At 50.4% G+C, this 19987-nt stretch overlaps 8 protein-coding genes across 8 annotated transcripts; 6 read left to right on the forward strand and 2 right to left on the reverse strand.

Moving 5' to 3' along the window:
* Positions 1–639: 639 nt before the first annotated feature.
* On the forward strand, positions 640–2454 carry Triagg1_9056 (transcriptional regulator family: Fungal Specific TF; the record flags this gene model as incomplete). Its single annotated transcript, XM_062903971.1, has 4 exons — positions 640–1123; positions 1202–1449; positions 1530–1651; positions 1728–2454. 4 exons carry the CDS (start codon positions 640–642, stop codon positions 2452–2454), a joined length of 1581 nt encoding a protein of 526 aa, XP_062752000.1.
* Positions 2455–2675: 221 nt separating this feature from the next.
* On the reverse strand, positions 2676–4701 carry Triagg1_9057 (uncharacterized protein; the record flags this gene model as incomplete). Its single annotated transcript, XM_062903973.1, has 6 exons — positions 2676–3587; positions 3638–3720; positions 3792–3907; positions 3973–4076; positions 4193–4543; positions 4609–4701. The coding sequence occupies 6 exons, from the start codon at positions 4699–4701 to the stop codon at positions 2676–2678; spliced, it is 1659 nt and encodes a 552-aa protein (XP_062752001.1).
* A 2189-nt stretch (positions 4702–6890) lies between these two features.
* Triagg1_9058 (uncharacterized protein) lies at positions 6891–8309 on the forward strand (the record flags this gene model as incomplete). Its single annotated transcript, XM_062903974.1, has 4 exons — positions 6891–7207; positions 7258–7465; positions 7583–8071; positions 8133–8309. The coding sequence occupies 4 exons, from the start codon at positions 6891–6893 to the stop codon at positions 8307–8309; spliced, it is 1191 nt and encodes a 396-aa protein (XP_062752002.1).
* A 926-nt stretch (positions 8310–9235) lies between these two features.
* On the forward strand, positions 9236–10336 carry Triagg1_9059 (uncharacterized protein; the record flags this gene model as incomplete). Its single annotated transcript, XM_062903975.1, has 1 exon — positions 9236–10336. One exon carries the CDS (start codon positions 9236–9238, stop codon positions 10334–10336), a length of 1101 nt encoding a protein of 366 aa, XP_062752003.1.
* Positions 10337–11229: 893 nt separating this feature from the next.
* Triagg1_9060 (uncharacterized protein) lies at positions 11230–12021 on the forward strand (the record flags this gene model as incomplete). Its single annotated transcript, XM_062903976.1, has 1 exon — positions 11230–12021. One exon carries the CDS (start codon positions 11230–11232, stop codon positions 12019–12021), a length of 792 nt encoding a protein of 263 aa, XP_062752004.1.
* A 326-nt stretch (positions 12022–12347) lies between these two features.
* Positions 12348–14100, forward strand: Triagg1_9061 (uncharacterized protein; the record flags this gene model as incomplete). Its single annotated transcript, XM_062903977.1, has 3 exons — positions 12348–12363; positions 12484–13189; positions 13251–14100. 3 exons carry the CDS (start codon positions 12348–12350, stop codon positions 14098–14100), a joined length of 1572 nt encoding a protein of 523 aa, XP_062752005.1.
* A 749-nt stretch (positions 14101–14849) lies between these two features.
* Positions 14850–15735, reverse strand: Triagg1_9062 (uncharacterized protein; the record flags this gene model as incomplete). Its single annotated transcript, XM_062903978.1, has 2 exons — positions 14850–15553; positions 15609–15735. 2 exons carry the CDS (start codon positions 15733–15735, stop codon positions 14850–14852), a joined length of 831 nt encoding a protein of 276 aa, XP_062752006.1.
* Positions 15736–17926: 2191 nt separating this feature from the next.
* Positions 17927–18283, forward strand: Triagg1_9063 (uncharacterized protein; the record flags this gene model as incomplete). The annotated part of the gene is made up of 1 exon (XM_062903979.1): positions 17927–18283. The coding sequence occupies one exon, from the start codon at positions 17927–17929 to the stop codon at positions 18281–18283; it is 357 nt and encodes a 118-aa protein (XP_062752007.1).
* Between the last annotated feature and the right edge of the window lie 1704 nt (positions 18284–19987).

The raw sequence follows: 19987 nt of genomic DNA on the forward strand, positions 1-19987 counted from the left end.
CCTAGTTGTCAACCACCGCCCATAAGGATCCCTTAAACGCCTATCGTCCCTTCGATAGTCCTAGAAGCATCTCCAGGCGATATGATGAGGTGATTATCTGGGTTCGGGGAGCCATGGATCGACGCTACAGACGCGCAAGCAGGGGGACCAGATGCCGCATCTGGTATAGCCAGGCCAAAAGTCAGACTCTAAACGATCCGGCAATAAAGCTAGAAACTCCTCCGTATCAACGTCGCCCAAGCCGATTGGCTCCCTTGAGGCTGAATAATCGCCGCTTGCTTCCCTCAGTGGCTTCTGACATATCAAGACTCGGACATGCATCCTTTTGGTGGTCTTTGTAACTCTCTCAATTCCGATCAACCCCCCTGGGCTCTTTTGATTAGAAACTCTCCCACGCTCTCAAGTCTTTACAACTCAACATATATCTATAACCCCTTTAGGCATATGGTCCTCTGGTTGCGCATGTAAAGAGATACTCTAACTTCTCTTTATTTCTAAAGGACACAAACAGACAAGCATTCCGCCCAGTAACAGCGCAGTACCCCGGGACTTGACATCACTACTTCCGTCTCCCAAGTGACGTGGCGGTCGAAAACAGCAATCGGTCTCTCTCTCGCCTCATCCAGCAACTACGTCGTCATGGACCCTAAAGAATCAGACGGTTCTGGACCCAGCTCCAAGCTGCTCTTCATCAATTCAACCGAATCTGCACGCGGTAGGCCGCGGGATTCAAAGACCAAGCGCCAGATCCGGCAGCATGTCATGCGAGACATTGGCAAGGCTCGCCGCAAGCCACCCAGGAACCCGCAGGTAAAGCTGCGTGTGCGATCTACAGACCCGGCTGCGGAGCCGTCTTCTTCTTCTTCTTCTTCTTCTACTTCTTCTTCTTCTCTTGCTGCTCCTACAAATACGGGAGCAACGGGCCCTGGCGAGAGCCAGCTCATCACGCTTTCGCAATCACGGCAACAGCAGTCACAACATGGAAGCGAACAGCGGTCTCTTCCTCCCCTCCCTCGTCCATTCTGGGACCAGCATCCCCTGGCCCTCATGCAGAATTCCTGGGGCATGGACGCCTTTGCGGCATATGGTCTGGCCCTGGCAGCCTCTTGGAATAGTGTGAGAAGTAAGCAGACAGCTTGCAACCATCATCATCTGCCGACCAGCGCGCCCTTTTACTGACCAATGACCCTCCCCCCTGCAGGCTCTCGTAAATCCCGTTTCTGGTTCCCGTTTGCTTTCAAGGATGCCGGCTTCTGCCGCAAACTCCTCACAGGACCCGAAATCCGCGCCGCTGTTCGCTCGCAGACGATGGAAAGGAGCATCGCCTTTGCTCTGGCACGCTCCACAGATGTCGTGGCCTGCATCGAATCAAGGCTGAGGGATCCTGATCCCAACATGGCCGTGGCCGATAATGTTATCCGGGGCGTCATGGGTTGCATCTGCTACAACGTATGGCAAGAATCTTTTTTGTTTCCCCATTGACAAGTAGCTCGGAAGACTGATTTCTTTGTGTTTCGACTGAAAATTAGTTCATTGTTGGAGACTTGGCTCAAGCTCTCGTCCATCTGAACGGGCTCAAACTCTTGATTAACAGGAGAGGGGGAATAGACAGTCTCTCCGATGACCAAAACATGGCCATGATGGTCTTTTGGTAAGCACTCATCGAAATCGCCAGTTTCACTCATACCAATTCAGAAATGCTGACCACAATAACTCTCTCCTCATAGGATCGACACAATCGCTTCTCTGCTCTTTGAACAAAGGCCCTGGTTTCCAATGCCTTCAAGGCTACATGTACCAATCGATACACTCCCACGCCATGATTCCTCCGACATCCTCACTGTCCTGCCTTTCCATCTCAGTGCCATGTGCCCCGACCTCAACGCTCACCAACTGTGCGTCGTCTCGGCGTTACAAGACATAGCAAGTCTCGCCGACACTGTCCAATCAAAACTAGCCGCCTGGGGTGAAGAACTCTGGAAAGAAGAAGTCTTCCTCGGCACACGGCTCAACCCAATCGCATATCGTCTCATGGACACTCCTCCACACCCTCATCCCGATATGCCATGCGTCTTCGTCGAGACTCTTCGCTTGGGCGCCCTTCTCTGGATCCTACGGGTGAAAAACATGGCACAAGCTTATCCAGGCACGCCCGCCACATATGTCACCAAACTGCTGCATCTCCTGCAAGACCGCAGCATCGAGAACCTCGTCTCAGCATCGGCCTACTACATTCCCTTCCAGCTGTGGCTCCTATTGCTCTGTGCAACCATGTCAGAAATCCCCAATGAAAAGACTCATGCTCTCGAGATGGTTGCTCGCATGATGAACGAATACGGCTGGGAGTGGGAGGAAATGATGGTGAATGTCAAACAACTTCCGTGGATAACTGGATTCGAAGCGTATGCCCCGTCTATCGCCACTCAAACTCAGCTGTTGAGAAGCATGGTGTGACATGTATGACACTTTGTATGGTATGCCTAGCGTGTTTTAACATAAAGAGATTCTAATTATACTTGTCATGATAGATCAAACTAATAAACATTTTAATCGCCCCTTTCCCATAACATAAGCCTTGAAACACCATACAATCAACATACGACTACAGGGCGGCCGTGTTCTAAACGCTGCATATGAAAGAAAAAGAGCATCTTCTCTACTTTGGAACAACAGAGTCAGGAAGACTTCCAGGTAGCCGAGTCCAGTTCATACGTCTCTGCAACTGGCCCGGATTGCCATCCCGCCCCGTATGTACTCGGCGTTGCAGGAGAAACAGTCGGTGCCCCTTGCTGCTGCTGTCCATGGTACGGCGAATGCGGCGGCTGATACCCTCCTCCATGCACCGGCGAAACTGGAGGCTTGTATTCGCTACTCCCTTGGAGTTCCGGTCGTGGGGAGACGTAACCAGGTGGCAACTCGCTGAAAGGCGTGCCGGTTCCCTGAAGCTCCTGTCTCTCTGTGCTGTGGAGTTCCGGAACAACAGCAACGTTTGGGCCCATTTTCGATGTGTTTTCCAGCTCGGGTGGTCCGGTGATATTGGGTCCGTCTGCTGTCGGTGGTATCTGCTCTCCTCTCGTCTGCTTGTTGCGTCTCCGGCGGACGAAAAATGCCACGGCAGCAATGGCAGCGATGAGAACAACGCCTCCAAGTACGCAGGCTGCAATGACTGCTGTCTTGTTGATGGAGTTTGAACCCGATGAATTCCCTCCGCTGCCGTCAGAAGATGATCCATCCTTTCCACCTTGATCGGGATTGCCTCCTCCATTGTCGCTTCCGCCGCTTCCACCAGTGCTATCAGCTCCCCCTGTCTCTGCAGGGCTAGATGGTAACGAGCTGGCTCGATTCGTAGGATGAGGGTACGTTTCAGTGGCAGTATCGGTGACGGACACGACAATCTCCTTTTCAGCCGCGCTACAATAGACCGCAAAGACATCCATGGCCGAGGTAACATCCGCAGTGGCTGTATTGTCGCAGTTCCACTTGACATTGGACGTGAGAGTGCTCAAGATTCTACCGCTCATGCCAGACTTGATGCAGACGCACGAAGCGAGAGCCTGGGGACCAGTAGCACAATAGATTGCTGTTTGCTACAGAGACGCTTTAGCACATGGTCTTGTTAAGCAATGAAGGAACTTACCTCGAGAATCGCAGAGGCAACGCCGCTTTGAGCGCACGACCGCAACGACTTGAACTGCGGCAAGGCGGTGATGTGATAAGTCACTACACACGGTCACGGCTGTTAGTATCGCGTACAGAGCAAATATTCGACGAGAATCGCATGTTTAACGCACTGTCTCCAGGAGGACCTGGGGGTTGAGTAAAGGTTGTCGTTCCGTTGTTCATGGCACAGTATTCGTTGTAAAAGTCTTGCGCTGCGCTGATGTCGCCTCCGTTGGAACACGAGTATCTTGAACACACGGTTGAGTTAGCACAATCCGCGCTCCAACCGGTAATCAAATCTTGAATACTTACCGGACGGACTTGCTAATCACGTCGCTGACCTGAGAGGGGATTCCACCCTTTCCGCAAACACAAGGCGCAAAGAGACTGGCAGCCTCGGGACATTTGGATATATTCTGTTGCCACCATGTCTTTGTTAGTGTTTCCTTGTTCCTCGTTGTGCATATATCGAGCTTCTCGTTCGTTTCTTGCGGGGGGACATGTAGGGAGATGGATTCAAGTCAATACGCACATCTCCCATGACAGCTTCTGACAACGCCGACTGTGCACATTGCGGAAGATAATTGATCTGACTCAAGTCGGTGATGTAGGCCTGGACAACGTTTCTGGTCGGCGTCGAAAAGGTAATCGTCAGGTCTTGGTTGCAGTATTTCGCAAGAACACTCGATGCGCTCTGTTGGTCGTCGGTCGCTGTAGTGCCGCAACTAACTCGAATGTCGCGAGATATGGACGAAGTGATGCTGGTGAATCGCTCCGTGTCGGAGCAAGCACACGACTGGAGCTCCGTCTCTGAGTCGCCGCATACTGTGCCGTAAGTCAGAGTCGCGATGTTGTATGAGATGGCGTCGGAGGCACACGGGGCCTGTTTGATCCAGGTTTGCGTTAGCCACCATCGCCCGTGCGATATTGCCACTGACTCAAACCTACCAGAAGAGAATAAATATCGAGATCCGTCACATAATCAAGGTCAGCGTTGGCGAGCGCTGCGAAGAGGACGGCAGATGCGAATGGGAGCCGCATTGGTCGGCGCATGGCTGTTGGCAGGCTGAACCAGAAGCTGCTGGACAAGGCCGACAAGAAAGATGGATGGACGGGTGAAGACGACAGTATTGGTCGTTTGAAAACGGTTATCCGAGAATGCGACTTGACTTGCAGGCTCAGGCTCAGGCTCATGCACAAAAGCACAACAACATGAACAACAACAGCAACAACAACAGCAACAGAAGAATAGAATCAGGTCCCAGGTTGCCAAGCCAAACGCCACGACAAAAGACGGGAACACAAATTCAGGCACAAGTCTTCAACTTCTCTTCTTTCTCTTCTCTCTCTCTCTCTCTCTCTCCCTCTTGCTACTCTTCACATACACCAGAATCCGCCTCTCTTCAGCCCATCATGGGGAACCCCTGCTCGGCGCCATGGTAGTTCAACAATTGGCGCCTTGGCAGCGCAACGGGAAAGGAGCTGTGGCTGGACTCGGAGCATTGCCATTTGATAAGACCCTTGACAGCTGAAAATCAAGGTGCAGGCGCTACAACGCGATTCGGGCTAAGTCGACAGAATAGACGAGTGAGGCTGAAACGGAGCATTTGCTTTGCGCTGGCGATAACGGCGCCAGAGACGCTGTCTTTTTTTCCCTCTCTTCTCTCTCTACTGTAGGATTGCGTCTAAGATTAAATTAAATAACCCCGCATCGACTCATGATGGTGATTTGTCTGTGCTCGATGCAAGAGAAAGGGGAGAGGGGGAGAGAGCCCTGGAAGAAGCCTTGTTGTGTGTATACTTGAGACGTGGATGTAAGATGAGAAGAAGAAGCGAGTGACAACAAAAAAAAAACAAAAAAAAAAAGGACAACACAAAACACGAAACCATGTAACTGCGGCTCTTGTCTTCAATGTTCTCTGCCGCACGCCAAGATTCTCACTTCGCGCGGTTGGTTGAGCATGTGCAACGAGTCAAGACACTTTACGGTTGGAGATGCGCCGAGGAGAAGAGAGAAAAATATCCCTCGGGATTCTCAGTTGAACCAACTCCGTTGCTTGCTAGAATAAACCGGCACTGGAAATCCGGTTTGACGGCATCCTTCACAATTCGCATCCCATCCAGTGATGCATCGACACATCACGAGAACCTGGTGTGCATCGGGCGGTTTCAGCGTGCCCACCAATCAACCATCCCTGCGATTCAGGCAAATCACACTCGTTGCTGGCTCGCTTACTAGCCCAAGGCCGTGCAGTGATTCCTCGATGCACAAGGTCTGGTGAGTGAATTAAGAGCATTGGCGGAGGAAGCCATCGCAAAGGGAAGAAAGCAGACAAAGAGGGGAGAAAGAGAAGAAACCAAACATTGAAGATGAAGCAAGGTTATGGTTATCACGGGCGGAGTCTTCCATCAAGTTGAAATTTTCTCTTCGTCCTCACTCGTCGGTTAGTTAATGCATGAAAATAAGCTGTCTTCGATTCTTATTAGCCAGAGGCCTGTCTCTCATCTTATCAATCAGCTAATTTAGCGTGCTTACATGCTGAACATGTCTCTGTCTAGATCATAAGAGCATACCGTCCATGTTGTGAAACGCAACGCACTCAGTTCATATAAAGAGCAAACGGTATCCTCGTTGTCTCGATAGTTGGTAATGCAGAGAAGCAAACTATTCTGGAAGTAAACACGGAGTTTAATTTGCCAACCGAAAGCTGCTTCGCTACCGGTTCCCACTGCATGCCCAGATTCACTTTGTTCTGTGGCTAGACAAATCCGAATTCTGTACTTAGACTCGACAACAGAGCAACAAAATATACAGACACAGTATCACAAAAGTTTAACCATCGTCATTGGCCATCAATCCCCTCTCCTATTCAGAATCAAGAACAGTGGTACAAACAATACCGTTATCTTCAACTGACGCTTTGTTTCTCCGCACTCCTCCTCTTGTGGCACCCAGCCACCAAACTCAGGTGATGCAAACAATATTTGTGAGACGCTCACGGCTTGCGTGCTTGCTGTTTGCATTCCTGACCCAGATGGTGTAATTGGGAGGCCTACGACGTAGCTGTAAACACTCTAATATAATAAATGCATAGAAACAAATCCCTGGAGTTGGTCTTTCAATTACCTGCGCGCTGTTCTCTTCATCAATACCTTGGACATAAAACACCATCTGTGCCTTATCAATTATTAGCCATACTGTTAAAACACTTAAAACACTATTCACGACGATGCCTAATCTCTTTTGCTGCTCATCCGTACGGCCGTATCGCCCCCGACGGCTTGACCATGAACGAAAATTCGACAACTTCATGCAATGGGCAAAGTCCACCTCTGCAGAGCCCAACGATGGCTCTTCGCTTCTGGGCAATGCAGATTATGTGATCCAGCTTGTCAGGCAAGCCAATTATGGGCGAAAAGAGTCGGTCAGATATTTTACTACAGCCAACGAGGGCACTGAATTCGCAGAAGTCGGCGAGAGCGACCTCATCGCCGCAAATTTCGAAAAATTAAACTCGTATGTTGACCAGTGCATGCCTCATTACATGTACGTAGGAAATTTCAGCAGATACTGACCAAGATCTTTCGCTTCCGCAGATACAAGAACTTCAAGTGCGTCGCGCATGATAAATTTTTCGAGGTGAATTTGTATCAACAGAATCCTACCAATACGCATCACTGGCGGGCCAATATCGCTCGACCCGCTACAGATATCGATCTGGTATATCGACAGAAGAAGGAGGGGGAAAGGTCGGCGCAGGCCGTCAAAGCCGAAGATACGAAGCAAGAAGATCTCGATACTGATGTAAAACGTGGTGTTTCTTCGAGTTCTACCCTACCTGATCCAACCTCGCAGGCCCACGAGGCGAGTTGAAAACCCCGTACAGCTATCATAGGAGGCAGTTGCTGATGTGCATTTTAGGCAGTTTCTCAATTAGATATACCAGCTTTGAAGTCGGTCCTTGGGTTTTTGCTTCCTAAAGTGAAGACGAACCTTGGGTCAAACCCGCTTGTATCTCTGCTTGCTCTTGATTGGGCCAACCAAGAACTCAACCTCGGCCTCGAGATCGAGGATCTTTGGATTTCTGAGCTAAATACTAGCAATATTGCTACGTTTTTATCCAGCTATGTCAAGTTATCCGCCGGCGACTTGACTACGTCCAAAGCCGCCAAAATCGATCATGAAGTGGGCTACGCGATTGGTTGCGGAAATTTACTTGCGAAAGGGAAAACCCTTGGGCGAAGCAAGTTGCAAGAGATTGTCGAGAATGTCCTCAATTTTCACAGTGCTTCAGACTGGGTCTCCAAATGCCGGGAAGGCATACTCCGTATGTTTACCGCGGCACCTGACGAGCGCCTTCTCGAGCTAGGTCAACGCAAAGAAGACGAATACCAAGACAGACATATAAAGGTACAGCGGCACTTGGTCTTGCATCTCGTTTTAGAGAAACACGAGCTAAGTTGTTTCCTAGGTCACATCAAAGGTAGACTGTGAAGAAGGCGATAATGATGACTACAACCAGTACGACTACAGCGACGAATACGAGTACAACAACACCAACGACTACAACGCGTCCTCTTCTGATTTTGATAAGGATTTCACAGCATGTGACAAAGAGTGTGGTTATTGTGGAAGATGTTCCTATTAGAATCTGTGGCAGATGGATGCTTTCCCAGTCTTGGATCCAAGGGAGATGGCTATTGGGCTTTAGTGAAATAGCCACATGATGAATGGCACAGTTTGTGGTAGTGCTTTTAGCAGCCATTTCTGTGATCTGCGGGTGCAGAGATTGGTACCGTCGATTTTCAGTCGAGCCTGCAATTCTTTGATCGCTAATCTTCATTTTGCTTTACGATGATTTCTGCTAAACTTTGAGTAGCCCTATTTTCCAGCTGAATTTTGTGGCAAGGCGTGAACTTTCATACTGCCATACGGGGTTTCCCATCGATGATTTGGTAATAACACGGAAGCTTATACTCTCTATACGCTTTAGCCGTACTTTGACTCCATAGTAGGTAGTTAATCTTTGACGCTACTATAGCGATTTACCTTTATGCTGCCAATAAGTTTATGCTTTCCGATACTCAGAAATCCAATATCGGCATGAGTCTTTTGTGCTACACCTACAATATTATATTGCGTTTACTTCTGCTCGCTACCTATCCCTTATCCTTATAACCTAAATACGACCTTTTACTTCAAAAACAGCACTTATAAATTCATTGTTTGCCATAAGAGTGGCACAGACCTCCATGTTCATCCAAGCTCACGATTAAAAAGCATAACCAGATCTCATAGTTTACAGAAACCATCCCTTTGTAAACTCAATCCGCTTTAGCGCTGGCAAGTTCCCCCAAAGGCACCATGCATGCCTCGATTCGACTGGCTATATAAATCTCGTCTCCCCCGAACCTGGATTCATCTATAATCGTCCCACTCATCACATCCATACGAACTGCACCAATCTTGGAAAATACAAAACATTTCCTAGAGACAACACCAACACCAATACCAAGAAAGAACAAGTGACCAACTCTACGAAAAAGACCTTTTCCGATTGCAACTGTCGTAAACATGGGTTTTGACAACAAAACTCTCGCGCCTTCTGATGAGAGCAAGGACGCCGCTCTCGCTTTGGCCCTGAGTCACAACATGTTTCCTTGCAATGGCGTCAATGGCAACTCTACCATGAGTTCCTACGAATGTAAAGCAGCTGCGGTTTTGTATGCTACCACTCCTGATGGACCTGCCGCTACGCAATGGATCGATAATGTCCCTGCTCTATCCAAACTGGTCGATGGTCTCACGGGGCTTCCAGTTCGGCCACCATCCATCTACGTCGACCTCGAGGGACAAAATCTTTCTCGATATGGCACCATCTCTCTATTGCTGATCCATGTCCGTCTCGCCAACACAACTTACCTCATCGATGTTCAATCTTTGGGCAACAAATGCTTCTCCACGGCTGGAGAGACTGGCTGGACATTGAAGGCCATCTTGGAGTCCACCTACATTCCAAAAGTGTTTTTCGACGTTCGCAGCGATTCGGATGCCTTGTTCGCCATTTTCGACATCACTCTGAACGACGTCATCGACCTACAACTCATGGAATTCGCCGTCTGCCCTCGACAAGGCAAGATATGGGTCCAAGGGTTCAAAAGCTGCGTCCACGACCAGGCGGAGCTTTCCCGGAACGAGAAACCCCGATGGAGCGAGACCAAGAAGCAAGGCAGTGCGTCGTTGGCACCCGAACAAAGCGGAAGCTTTCAGGTGTCCCATAAGAGCCCCTTGCAACCGGTCCTCTTGGGGAATTGCGCTCAGGACCTGTCTGTGATGCCCTGCTTGTGGGCGCACTACGACAGCCAGATGGAGGAGCAGTTGCGGGGCGAGGTCATCGCAGCCTCGGCGGTGAGGGTTTGGGAGTCACAGGCGCCGGATTACAGTTCCAGAGGACGGCACATGGCACTGGCTCCCCTTTCGATGATTGACGCAAGCGATGTTGATAAGTGGCGGCGCCTGCACGAGTTGTACCACCCCTGCCACGGCCGGTGCGCTTTAGCATCAACGGCACCCAGTAGTGATGCTGCTGCGGGAAGCCTTTTCAGCAGTGCTGTTAGCCCTGTTTCTGGTGCTTCTACTGCTACTTCTAGGTCGTGGATCTATTCCGCGGAGTAATGGGGGCAACGGTGTATCGAAGCATCGTGGCTTCATGTTGTTACGGTGTGGAATAAATAGGGATCCAAGGGGAGAGACGGCACTAAGACTGTATTATTATGGATAGATGGGTATTGGCAGCGGACAGTATAGAATAGTCTGGAGAAATGAGCGGCATGTTTGTTACTCTCATTATTGTCAAGCAGTAGTAATAAATACATACAAGTTCAGCCTCAACACCAAAATATCTTACTCGTACATCCAAATCGAAGTGTTTCCGTTTTGGGCAATTTCTGTGACCCCAGGTTCATGTACACGTAACTTAACCCAGTCCCAATGTGGCGGTACTCGGTACCTGTTGAGGCGCTGCGCTAATGACATACGCAGCCGGTAGCAGGAACATGAAGCTCTTAACGGCAATATTATCCGCCGCCCAATCATGGCGAGGGCAAATCCTGTTACGGAGATGCAAAAACAGCGTCTAACTGAGTCGAGTATGAACGAGCGAGCTCCACCGCGGAGGGACGCATGATTTGCTTGTGATGATCCAAAGAGGGATAAAGACGGGGATATGATTTGTTAATAGCCCTTGGAAGAGGTGGAGAGTGTGAGTAACTCGTACGTGAAAGTTGCATGTACATATTTGGTGGCATATATAGAGAGAGACCGGAGGCCCATCGGCGAGACAAGACTCACGATAGGACACTTTGACAAGGCCATTCATTTTCTACGTTGAGACTTGAGATAGAATAAAAGGAGAAAAAGAAAGAGAGACAGAAAAAGAGAAAAAGACAAGCAATAGGGAGAAACGGAAACAACAACAACATCATCTTCATCATCATCATCATCATCATCATCATCATCATCATCATCATCATCATCATCATCATCATCATCATCACACTCGCTCAACCATGTATCTTCGTGGCGATCACGCAGAGACTGACCTACGCGTCTTGCGACAACTCGTCCGCGAGAATCCCCTAGGCCTCTTCACCACCGCCATCTCCTCGCCATCCTACCCCTTGATCCAGTCCAGCCACATCCCCTTCATCCTAGACGTCGAGGATGAATCCAGCGAGACGGAGCTCGGCCAGCTGAGGGCTCACATGGCCCGCGCCAACCCCCAGAGCAAGGCCATCATCGACGAGATCAAGGAGCGCCAGGCCGCGGGAGACAACTCGCGGACGCTGCAGCAAGACGTCCTGGTCATGTTCACGTCCGCAGTCCAGCACTACGTCACGCCCAAGTTCTACACGGCGACCAAGCCGGTGACGGGCAAAGTGGTGGGCACATGGAACTATGCCGCCGTCCAGGTCTACGGCAAGGCGACGTTTTACATCGACCCCAACGCGGAGGAGACGACGGCTTTCCTCGACAAGCAGATTGACGCCCTGTCGAGCTTCAACGAAAGAGTCACCATGGGCTACACGGGAGAAGGGTCCAGGCCCAAGGCGTGGCAAGTGTCTGATGCGCCGACGCCGTATCTCAACATCATGAAGAAGGCCATCATCGGTGTGGAGATTAAGATTGAGAGGATGGAGGGCAAGTTTAAGATGAGCCAGGAGATGGGCGACGGGGACACTGACGGCGTGGTGAAGGGATTCAACGACTTGGGAACTGAAGCAGGGAGCAAGATGGCGAGCACGGTGGAGGCACGGAGGGAGATTAAGAAGCAGAAGAAGGCGAGCAAGGAGAGCGAGTGATGTGATGTTTTTGTTAATTGATCAAGCTGTGAATGGAATAGATATCATGTCTGGTGTGTGGAATAGACTGGAGTTGACCTGATATAGATGGAGATGCTGTATAAACGAGCAACGAGGGCACAGAAAAGGGAATGGCCAATGCGGTATTCAACTACAGATATGAGTTGTTTTCAACAGAAACGATATATACGAATCAATATTGACAAACAATCGAATTGCAATATCTCACTCATGATAGTAATAATTACCTAATTATAGTAGACATATGAGGACGAGATGAAGATGATAAAAGTCTCTCCCCACACACAAATTCGAGACCCTTGCACATGTACATGTACGTAGGTACCTCAGACAGCAAGCAGCCCCACTCTATTTTCCAGCATCTCAAACCCGCCTCAAATCCTCCATCAGCATTTACTTTCAACACCTCCATTTGCTTTCATCTTCGCTAAACCAGCACAGAACAAACCCCCAGCGACACAAAATTCGCTCAATTGGCCGTCACCATTGCATCACTGCATTCTCGAGTCCGACCAACCCCCAAAAATCCGACACGAAAAGAGAAAAAGAAGAGAGAAACAATGTCCACCAAGCCCAAGTCAAGATGGGCAAGCTCCGCAGAAGACGCCGAGTACGAAGCACGGCAAAAGAAGGAAAAGGAAGAGAAGCGTCGCAAAAAGGCTCTTAAGCAGCAGCAAGAAGAGGAAGAAAAGAAGAAGGCTCTACTCTCTGCTTCAGCTACAACGACATCACACAACACAGAAACAAACGACAACGACAATGACGACGCAGCATCATCATCCTCACCATCACGACCCTCCAAACGCCGAAAACTCACCCCCGAACCCTCCTCCGCCAGCAACAGCAACAGCAACAGCGTCTCCCTGCTGCGCTTCGACGTCGGCTCCTGGAAGCCCAGCCGCAGCGTCGACCACTACGACAAGCTCAACGACATCGAGGAGGGCACCTACGGCTGGGTGGCGCGCGCGACGGAGCTCGCCACGGGCCGGGTCGTCGCCCTCAAGCGCCTCAAGCTCGAGCCCGGCGACCCCAACGGCCTTCCCGTGACGGGCCTGCGCGAGATTCAGATTCTCAAAAACTGCCGGCACCGCAACGTCGTCAGCTTGGAGGAGGTTGTCGTGGGCAACGACGTCTCCAAGCCAGACAAGTAAGAAAGCCTCAAGAACCTACCTTGGCCCAACCAAACTAACCAACGTTTCCGCCACCAGCTCCATCTTCCTCGTCCTCGAATTCGTCGAACACGACCTCAAAAGCATCCTCCAAGACATGCCCGAACCCTTCCTCTCCTCCGAAGTCAAGCGCCTCCTCCTCCAGCTCACATCCGGCGTCGCCTACCTCCACCAGCACTACATCCTCCACCGCGACCTCAAGACCTCCAACCTCCTCCTCAGCAACCGCGGCCTCCTCAAGATCGCCGACTTCGGCATGGCCCGCTACGTCGGCGACCCCCGCCCCAAGCTCACCCAGCTCGTCGTCACCCTGTGGTACCGCGCCCCCGAGCTGCTCCTCGGCACCCGCTCCTACGACGCCGCCGTCGACATGTGGTCCGTCGGCTGCATCATGGGCGAGCTCATCACCCGCGAACCCTTGCTACAAGGCTCCAACGAGGTCGACCAAATCTCCAAAGTCTTTGAGCTCTGCGGCGTCCCCACCGAAGACTCCTGGCCGGGCTTCCGCCGCCTCCCCAACGCCCGCTCCCTACGCCTCCCCAAACAGTCCCCCCTCGCCTCGGGCTCCGTCATCCGCGCCCGTTTCCCCAACCTCACAACCGCCGGTGCCTCCCTGCTCAACAGCCTCCTCGCACTAGACCCGGAGAAGCGGCCATCTGCCAAGGAGATGCTAGAGCACGAATACTTCCGACAAGATCCCAAACCCAAGCCCGAGAGCCTGTTCCCGACGTTCCCCAGCAAGGCCGGCCAGGAGAAGAGGCGACGGCACGAGCCCGACGCCCCCGTTCGCGGACAGGCCGTTGCTCTTGGCGACGTTGACTTTAGCGGCATCTTCCAGGGCAGGGACAAGGAAGAGCGAGGCGCTGGGTTCAGTTTACGTATGGTGTGAATGAACTGATTATGCCTCTGGTCATTCACATGTCTGGCCAGCAGGATATTATGGTCATCACTTGACGTATCGACTGGCCAATCGAAGCATTTGTTCTTGGGATATAGCATGACAGCCATCTTTTTGATTTATCGTATCATAGAATTTACACGCAGACTTGCACATGCGAGGCACAAAGCCACATACAATGAGTAATACAATGAGCAAGATATACATATACATCAATACAATGAGCAAGAAATACATATACATCAATATAAACATACCAAAGCGCAGATCAACACAAATGTAAATACATCAAATCACAAGACAGTCAAATTCATGATAAAAAAGGCTAAAAGAGTCCACATCAACATCAAGGCGCTCGGCCCATTAAATGTATACGTCATTAAGAACTGCAACTATTTTTTTTTCTTGAGTGGCCCATCATGAAAAGAGTCGTCCGAATAGCTTGAATACTCCCCCTTGTTTTCCAAAGCAAGCGCGCGTGTAAAAGAGAGAAAGACACAAAAGACAAAACGCCGTTGAAAATGACCCGCAAAGTATCGCCTGTAATAATGCCCCGTCTCCAAAAGCTTTAAAAATAAAAACAACTCAAAGCATGGTATGCAATCCCACCAAAGGCCCTGTTGGCTACATTGTTCGCAAAACGTCGAGCAAAACGTGTCTGGTAGGGCCAGACCAATCAAGCAGTATGCGGATATGCAAAATGCGCGCAGACGATGCTGATGCGCAGCCGCGGGACAGGATTAGTTGAGGTCGAGGCCGGACACAAACCAAGTAAAGCTCAGCACGGTCACCAGTCCCATGGTGATGGCAAAGCCAAGAACGTGGTGGTCAAACTTGGAAAGGGCTGCGTTGCAGGCGTCGCAGTGCCACTCGGGGAAGGGAACGTATGGCTGCGGGGTGTAGAGACCAAAGGTGAAGCTGCTAAAGGTGCCCAAGTAACCAGGGTCGGGGATGGTGCTGATGGCGGCGTCGGAATCCTTGATGATGAGGGTGTACATGGCGACGGGGAGGGGCTGAACGACGTCGGTGGCCTGGACGCTGCTGTCCCAAACGTATGAAGCGGACGTCTTGAAGGTCATGTTTGAGGTGAGGGTCCAGGTCTCGGAGACGGTTGAGCAGCTGATGAGAACATCGATGGCGGTCGGGGTGCCGAGGATGTTTGTGTAATTCCAGCCCCAGGTGACGTAGTCGCCAATCTTGTAGAGCCCACTGCCGGCGAAAACATTGGGCGTCTGCATGACAACATTTCCAGGAGGAGCCTCGGCATCAAACATGGTATGGTGTGTCGTCTTGCTCTTGGTGGCAGTCGTCTTCTTACTGCTACTGTCATCCGTCTTTGTTGAGCCGCCCTTCTTGCCCGATTGGCTTGGCTGGGTTGGCTTGGCCGTGTTTCCTTCTTCGTTTGGCGGGTTGGTTGGGCTGGTTGGGTTTGCTGTGTTTTCCTCTGCCAAACGTGTCAAAACACCTTCATCAAAAGCATGCAGACGTCGAATACATACCACTGCCCTTGTCAGCACGAACCACGAGCGCGTCGAGGTCGGGCAGCCAGCCCGGCCAGGCTGAGACCAGAGGAGCAGCCGAGGAAAGGCACAAGGCCAGTCGCATCAATGTCGCCGTGGGACGCATTTTGTCGAGAGTGTGGGATTGTTTGGAGGTGTAAACAGCACGATGAAATAAGATGAACACAGACCGGGGCCGTCTGTCGCTAGCGTGTGTCGTTTCAAGGGATTGAAACCTCCGCTTTTCGGTGTAAAACGATGCTGGATATGTGGAAAAAAGAATGCGATTGCTCGGCCGAAGAAGTTGAAAAAAAAAAAAAAAGGGTTGACGATGCTGTGGTTAAACAAGACAATGGCAAGCAACCCCTTGGCGGATAGATCGAATGGTTTGTGGCTGTACAACAAGCGGGTCGGATCGTTGGTGGGCAGGCAGAGGCAGAGGCAGAGGCAGAAGCAGCGACGAAGCGAGTGTCTGGATGGGAGAGGCGAAAAGCGAGAGACGAGACGATGAAGAAGCAACAAAAAAAGAAGCTTTTTGCGCTGGCGAGGCGAGGCGATGGCGATGCAGAGAAGGAGAAGAGAAGAAGGGAGGAAAAAGGGGACGAGGAGAGACGAAGAGAGACGAACGAGTAGCCAAAGGCCGAGATTTCCTTCTTTGCTCAGTCAGGTTCCGTGTACATGGTACATCCACGAAGGGACAAGTAGGTACGTACCTCGTAGTTCCCGGGCTGCGGGCTGCGACCAGAAGACAATGCACCGCGCCATTGCTGAAAAAGGATTAGCGGCAGATGCGTTAGACAGGGGTAACTGGGTGAGCCCCTACCGGATGGGGGATGGCGTAGGTATAAATAAAAAGCAAAATCTCGCCCTTGGCCGAAGCCAGCAAGGGGGCAAGTACTTGGGGGATATATGGAGAGCGCAGCCAAATGACATGTACCTAGGGTGCGTGCCGGAACGATGAGATGAGAGCTGAGAGAGAGAGAGCCTGCGTGCATTTACGGTGATTCCAGAGGATCCGAAGTGTCTACAGTGACGAGGGTACTACCTTAGTACTATAGGTACTTGGGAGTACAGGTAATACTACATTGATCATCTGTAAAAGAACAAGAGTGAATGCGTGATGAAGATATGAGAGACACCACAACTTCAACTAACACTGCAGAGGTAATACCCGGTCGTACGAGCACACGCAGGTATAAAAATAAATTCTCCTCCTGCACAGCAAAAACAGCTACGGAGAATTTGATTCGACGGCCTCCCCCCGATTGATTTATTTTTACCCTTTTGCGTGTGTCCTCGTGTCTTGTGTCTGGCCCTTCGTATTCCCTCGCTGCAAAATGGTGTGCATGCCAGAGCTCCACGTCCAGTAACGCCACAAGGTCTCCTGCGTTAGCTCTTCCGCATCCGCGCCCATAGCTGGCCGTAACAAAACATACGCCGCCAGCTAATACGAGGAACCACCTTTTTTTCTGGTGGCACCGTGGCGATGCATCGGCGTCGGGTGGGTTTCTCTGGCGCTTATGTACATGTACATGCGAGCTGATGCTGATGCTGAATGGGATCCCATGCGTGACAATTTGCAGTTCGTATTGGCCGCGAGTGCCACCGGAGCTGCAAGTCATCATCAGACTCTATATATAAGTCCTCTGCAGCAGTCCGTTTATATCATTCAATGCTGGTCAGCTCATCCGTTAGTGCTCCGAGCTGTCACCAGGTCCGTCTCGGCTGCTTAATTTAGTCCACTGGAATCGATTGCGTCCAGGTCCCTTTGCCCTCAACCCGAAGGTGATAGGCTATCCGAAGTCGGCCCGCGATGCCTACCCTAGTGGCCCGTCATGCCATTAATCGCCATGTGTCGGGTTAGGCGTGACAATAAAACGACATTGACTCAAGCAGACTATTATATTATATTGCCTTTACATTAAACACTCGAAAACGCTGTCGATGGAATCTGCAACGGGAACGAACATATACAAGCACGGATTTATGGCATATATCTTCGGTGTAGACTACATGCGTATTATAAACCAGCCAGCCAAACAAGCAGCATTCGTCATACTGAGCCCTCTACGTAGATTTCGTCGTGTTTATCATGTCTTGCCCAAGCCGATATTTTATAGGTAGGTGGCTACTAGGTCAGCATGTATCCAACTTGCCTTCTTAGACGAGACCGACATACTTGACAAAGGAAGAGCGTCCAATACTACCAGATATCTTCCCCACACTCTCTCATCGCTTCCAGAAGACTAGATACATCGATGAGAAAAAGGATTTGAGAAGGAAATAGTCTCAACCCCGACCTCCTGATGCCAAAACCAATGCCGAAAGTTGCGCGTGGTCATCCATCTGAGCTGATTCTCCATCACCAAGGCATGATGCCGGGGAACTTGGCCGCTGTCAACCTCATTCCTTCTACCAAAGGCGCAGTTATAGTACTCACAAACTCCCTAGCTCTCAACGGCACTGCAGACTGGCTTGGTCAGCTATACTTAGATGCCTATCTCGATGTTGCTCATAGGAACGACTACGCATCCTTGTCAGAAGAGACAGCGGAAGCCACTCTCAGCTGGCATTCCGATGTTCTGGCCGAACTTGAGAAAGATCGGATCCCAGGGACTGTTGCACGAAATCTGTCCGAGTATACTGGCAGATATTTAACGAGGCTGGAACTATGATGATCGAGATCTTGCTCGACAGCGGTAGTGAACCTGCCCTTGGGCTCGCGTTGTAAGGCCTCCAGTCCGAGATGTACCCACTGACGCATTACCATGACGATGTATTCTCTTGGCTGGTAACAAGAAATGAATTTGCTCGACGAGGACGCTTTCTCAAGAGGGGTTTGAACAATGCCGAGAATTTCAAGATCAATTTTGGCCCGGGGAGCGGATATCTTACATGGTGGCACGATCCATGCCTTGAAGATCCAGAAAGATTTATACGAAATGAAGAGTGAAGTCCTTTTCTACTACCAGAGACAGAAGCGAGATGACTAGTAGAATATTATCTTGAACAACTTGTTTACACCGTTACCTATACACATAAATCTACCAAGGTCAAAGCATTACTCAGGGACACCACGCATAAGAGGAGGGCCTGGCGACTCTTGTTTATCATGGCTGCTTATACTCTTTTCTGGTGTAATGGGATTAACCGTCGGATCCTTGCTATGATCATACTTTGCTATCCCATCCAAGGGAGCATATTTTTTCGCAAAGACAACACATGTCATTGTATGTTCTAGTCAGGGGCTGGTATTTAGTAGCACACATTGCCATTGGAGTGGACATGGACTCACATGCTCCTTGTTATGATACCCGGATCTGTAGCTGACCAGTTTAGATTGCATTTGAGGCTGTACAATCGATTGCGATCATCCCATTCATCCGCTGGCTCAGCAGGTGGGCATAATCGTAAATATGCCTCTTTATAAGAGCTCACGCCCAAGGTTTCAGCATATATTACCCTCCATACCCCAAGCTCCATCTCGTTGTGAGCATAGTATGAGCCTGCGTCGTATATCATGGTCTCTCCTGTTTGGAGCGTGCCGACGTTGGCATCCTAGAGATCGCCATGGATCAGACTCGGCTGGATCGGCTTGCCGCCCGAGGTCAACGATCCAAGGAGTCTCGGCACGGCCTTTGATACAATCTGCTCTGCTGCCCGCTCCAACTCCGGTCAAGGTCCGCATGCTTCTGCATCCATTCGGACACGGCTGCGAAGAAGGGCTGCGTAAAATGCCAACCAACTCTCTTGCCACTCTACCAGATGGGGGTGAAGCAGAAATAAGATGCAGTCCATTCAAGGACTGTAGCCATGGCCTTGCTAGCCAAGCAATAATCTTCCCATGTGTGTTACATATCTTGCTATTATACATATTTGCCATCAAACCCATCAGGGTGCATGTAAATCGCAAATACTTCCTTTCTCAGTTCATTCGGGGTATGAGCTTCAATGTCTAATAGAGGACTTTCTTAGCAATTGTTTGAACAAAGTACTGATAAAATAAGATGAAGACAAGTGTAAATATGCCGAGCTACCCCCTAGAGGCATACACCAGCGTAGAATACTGACCTTTTGAGATGCTATCGCGATATATCTGCTTTGTATATCTAAACAATTCTTCTATTGAAGCGAGCAATAGAGGCAATTCATTGACATTCTGGCATGGCAAGGACCCCCTGCGCGGTGGGTGATCGTTCCGCACATGGGCCACCCAATCGTTTAGAACAGCGTTGGAATTCTTTGTGCACGAGGCATGACGATTGCTTCCGTAGACTTACTCCCATTGTACTCCCTGATGAAACATGCTGGGAAGTATCTGATAACAGCAAGGACATTGCAAGTGCTCCACGCCGCTTTTAATCGGAGTTGGACTAGGA

The sequence above is a fragment of the Trichoderma aggressivum genome (genome assembly GCF_033847375.1).
Source record: "Trichoderma aggressivum f. europaeum strain CBS 100526 chromosome Unknown scaffold_048, whole genome shotgun sequence".
NCBI lineage: Eukaryota > Fungi > Ascomycota > Sordariomycetes > Hypocreales > Hypocreaceae > Trichoderma > Trichoderma aggressivum.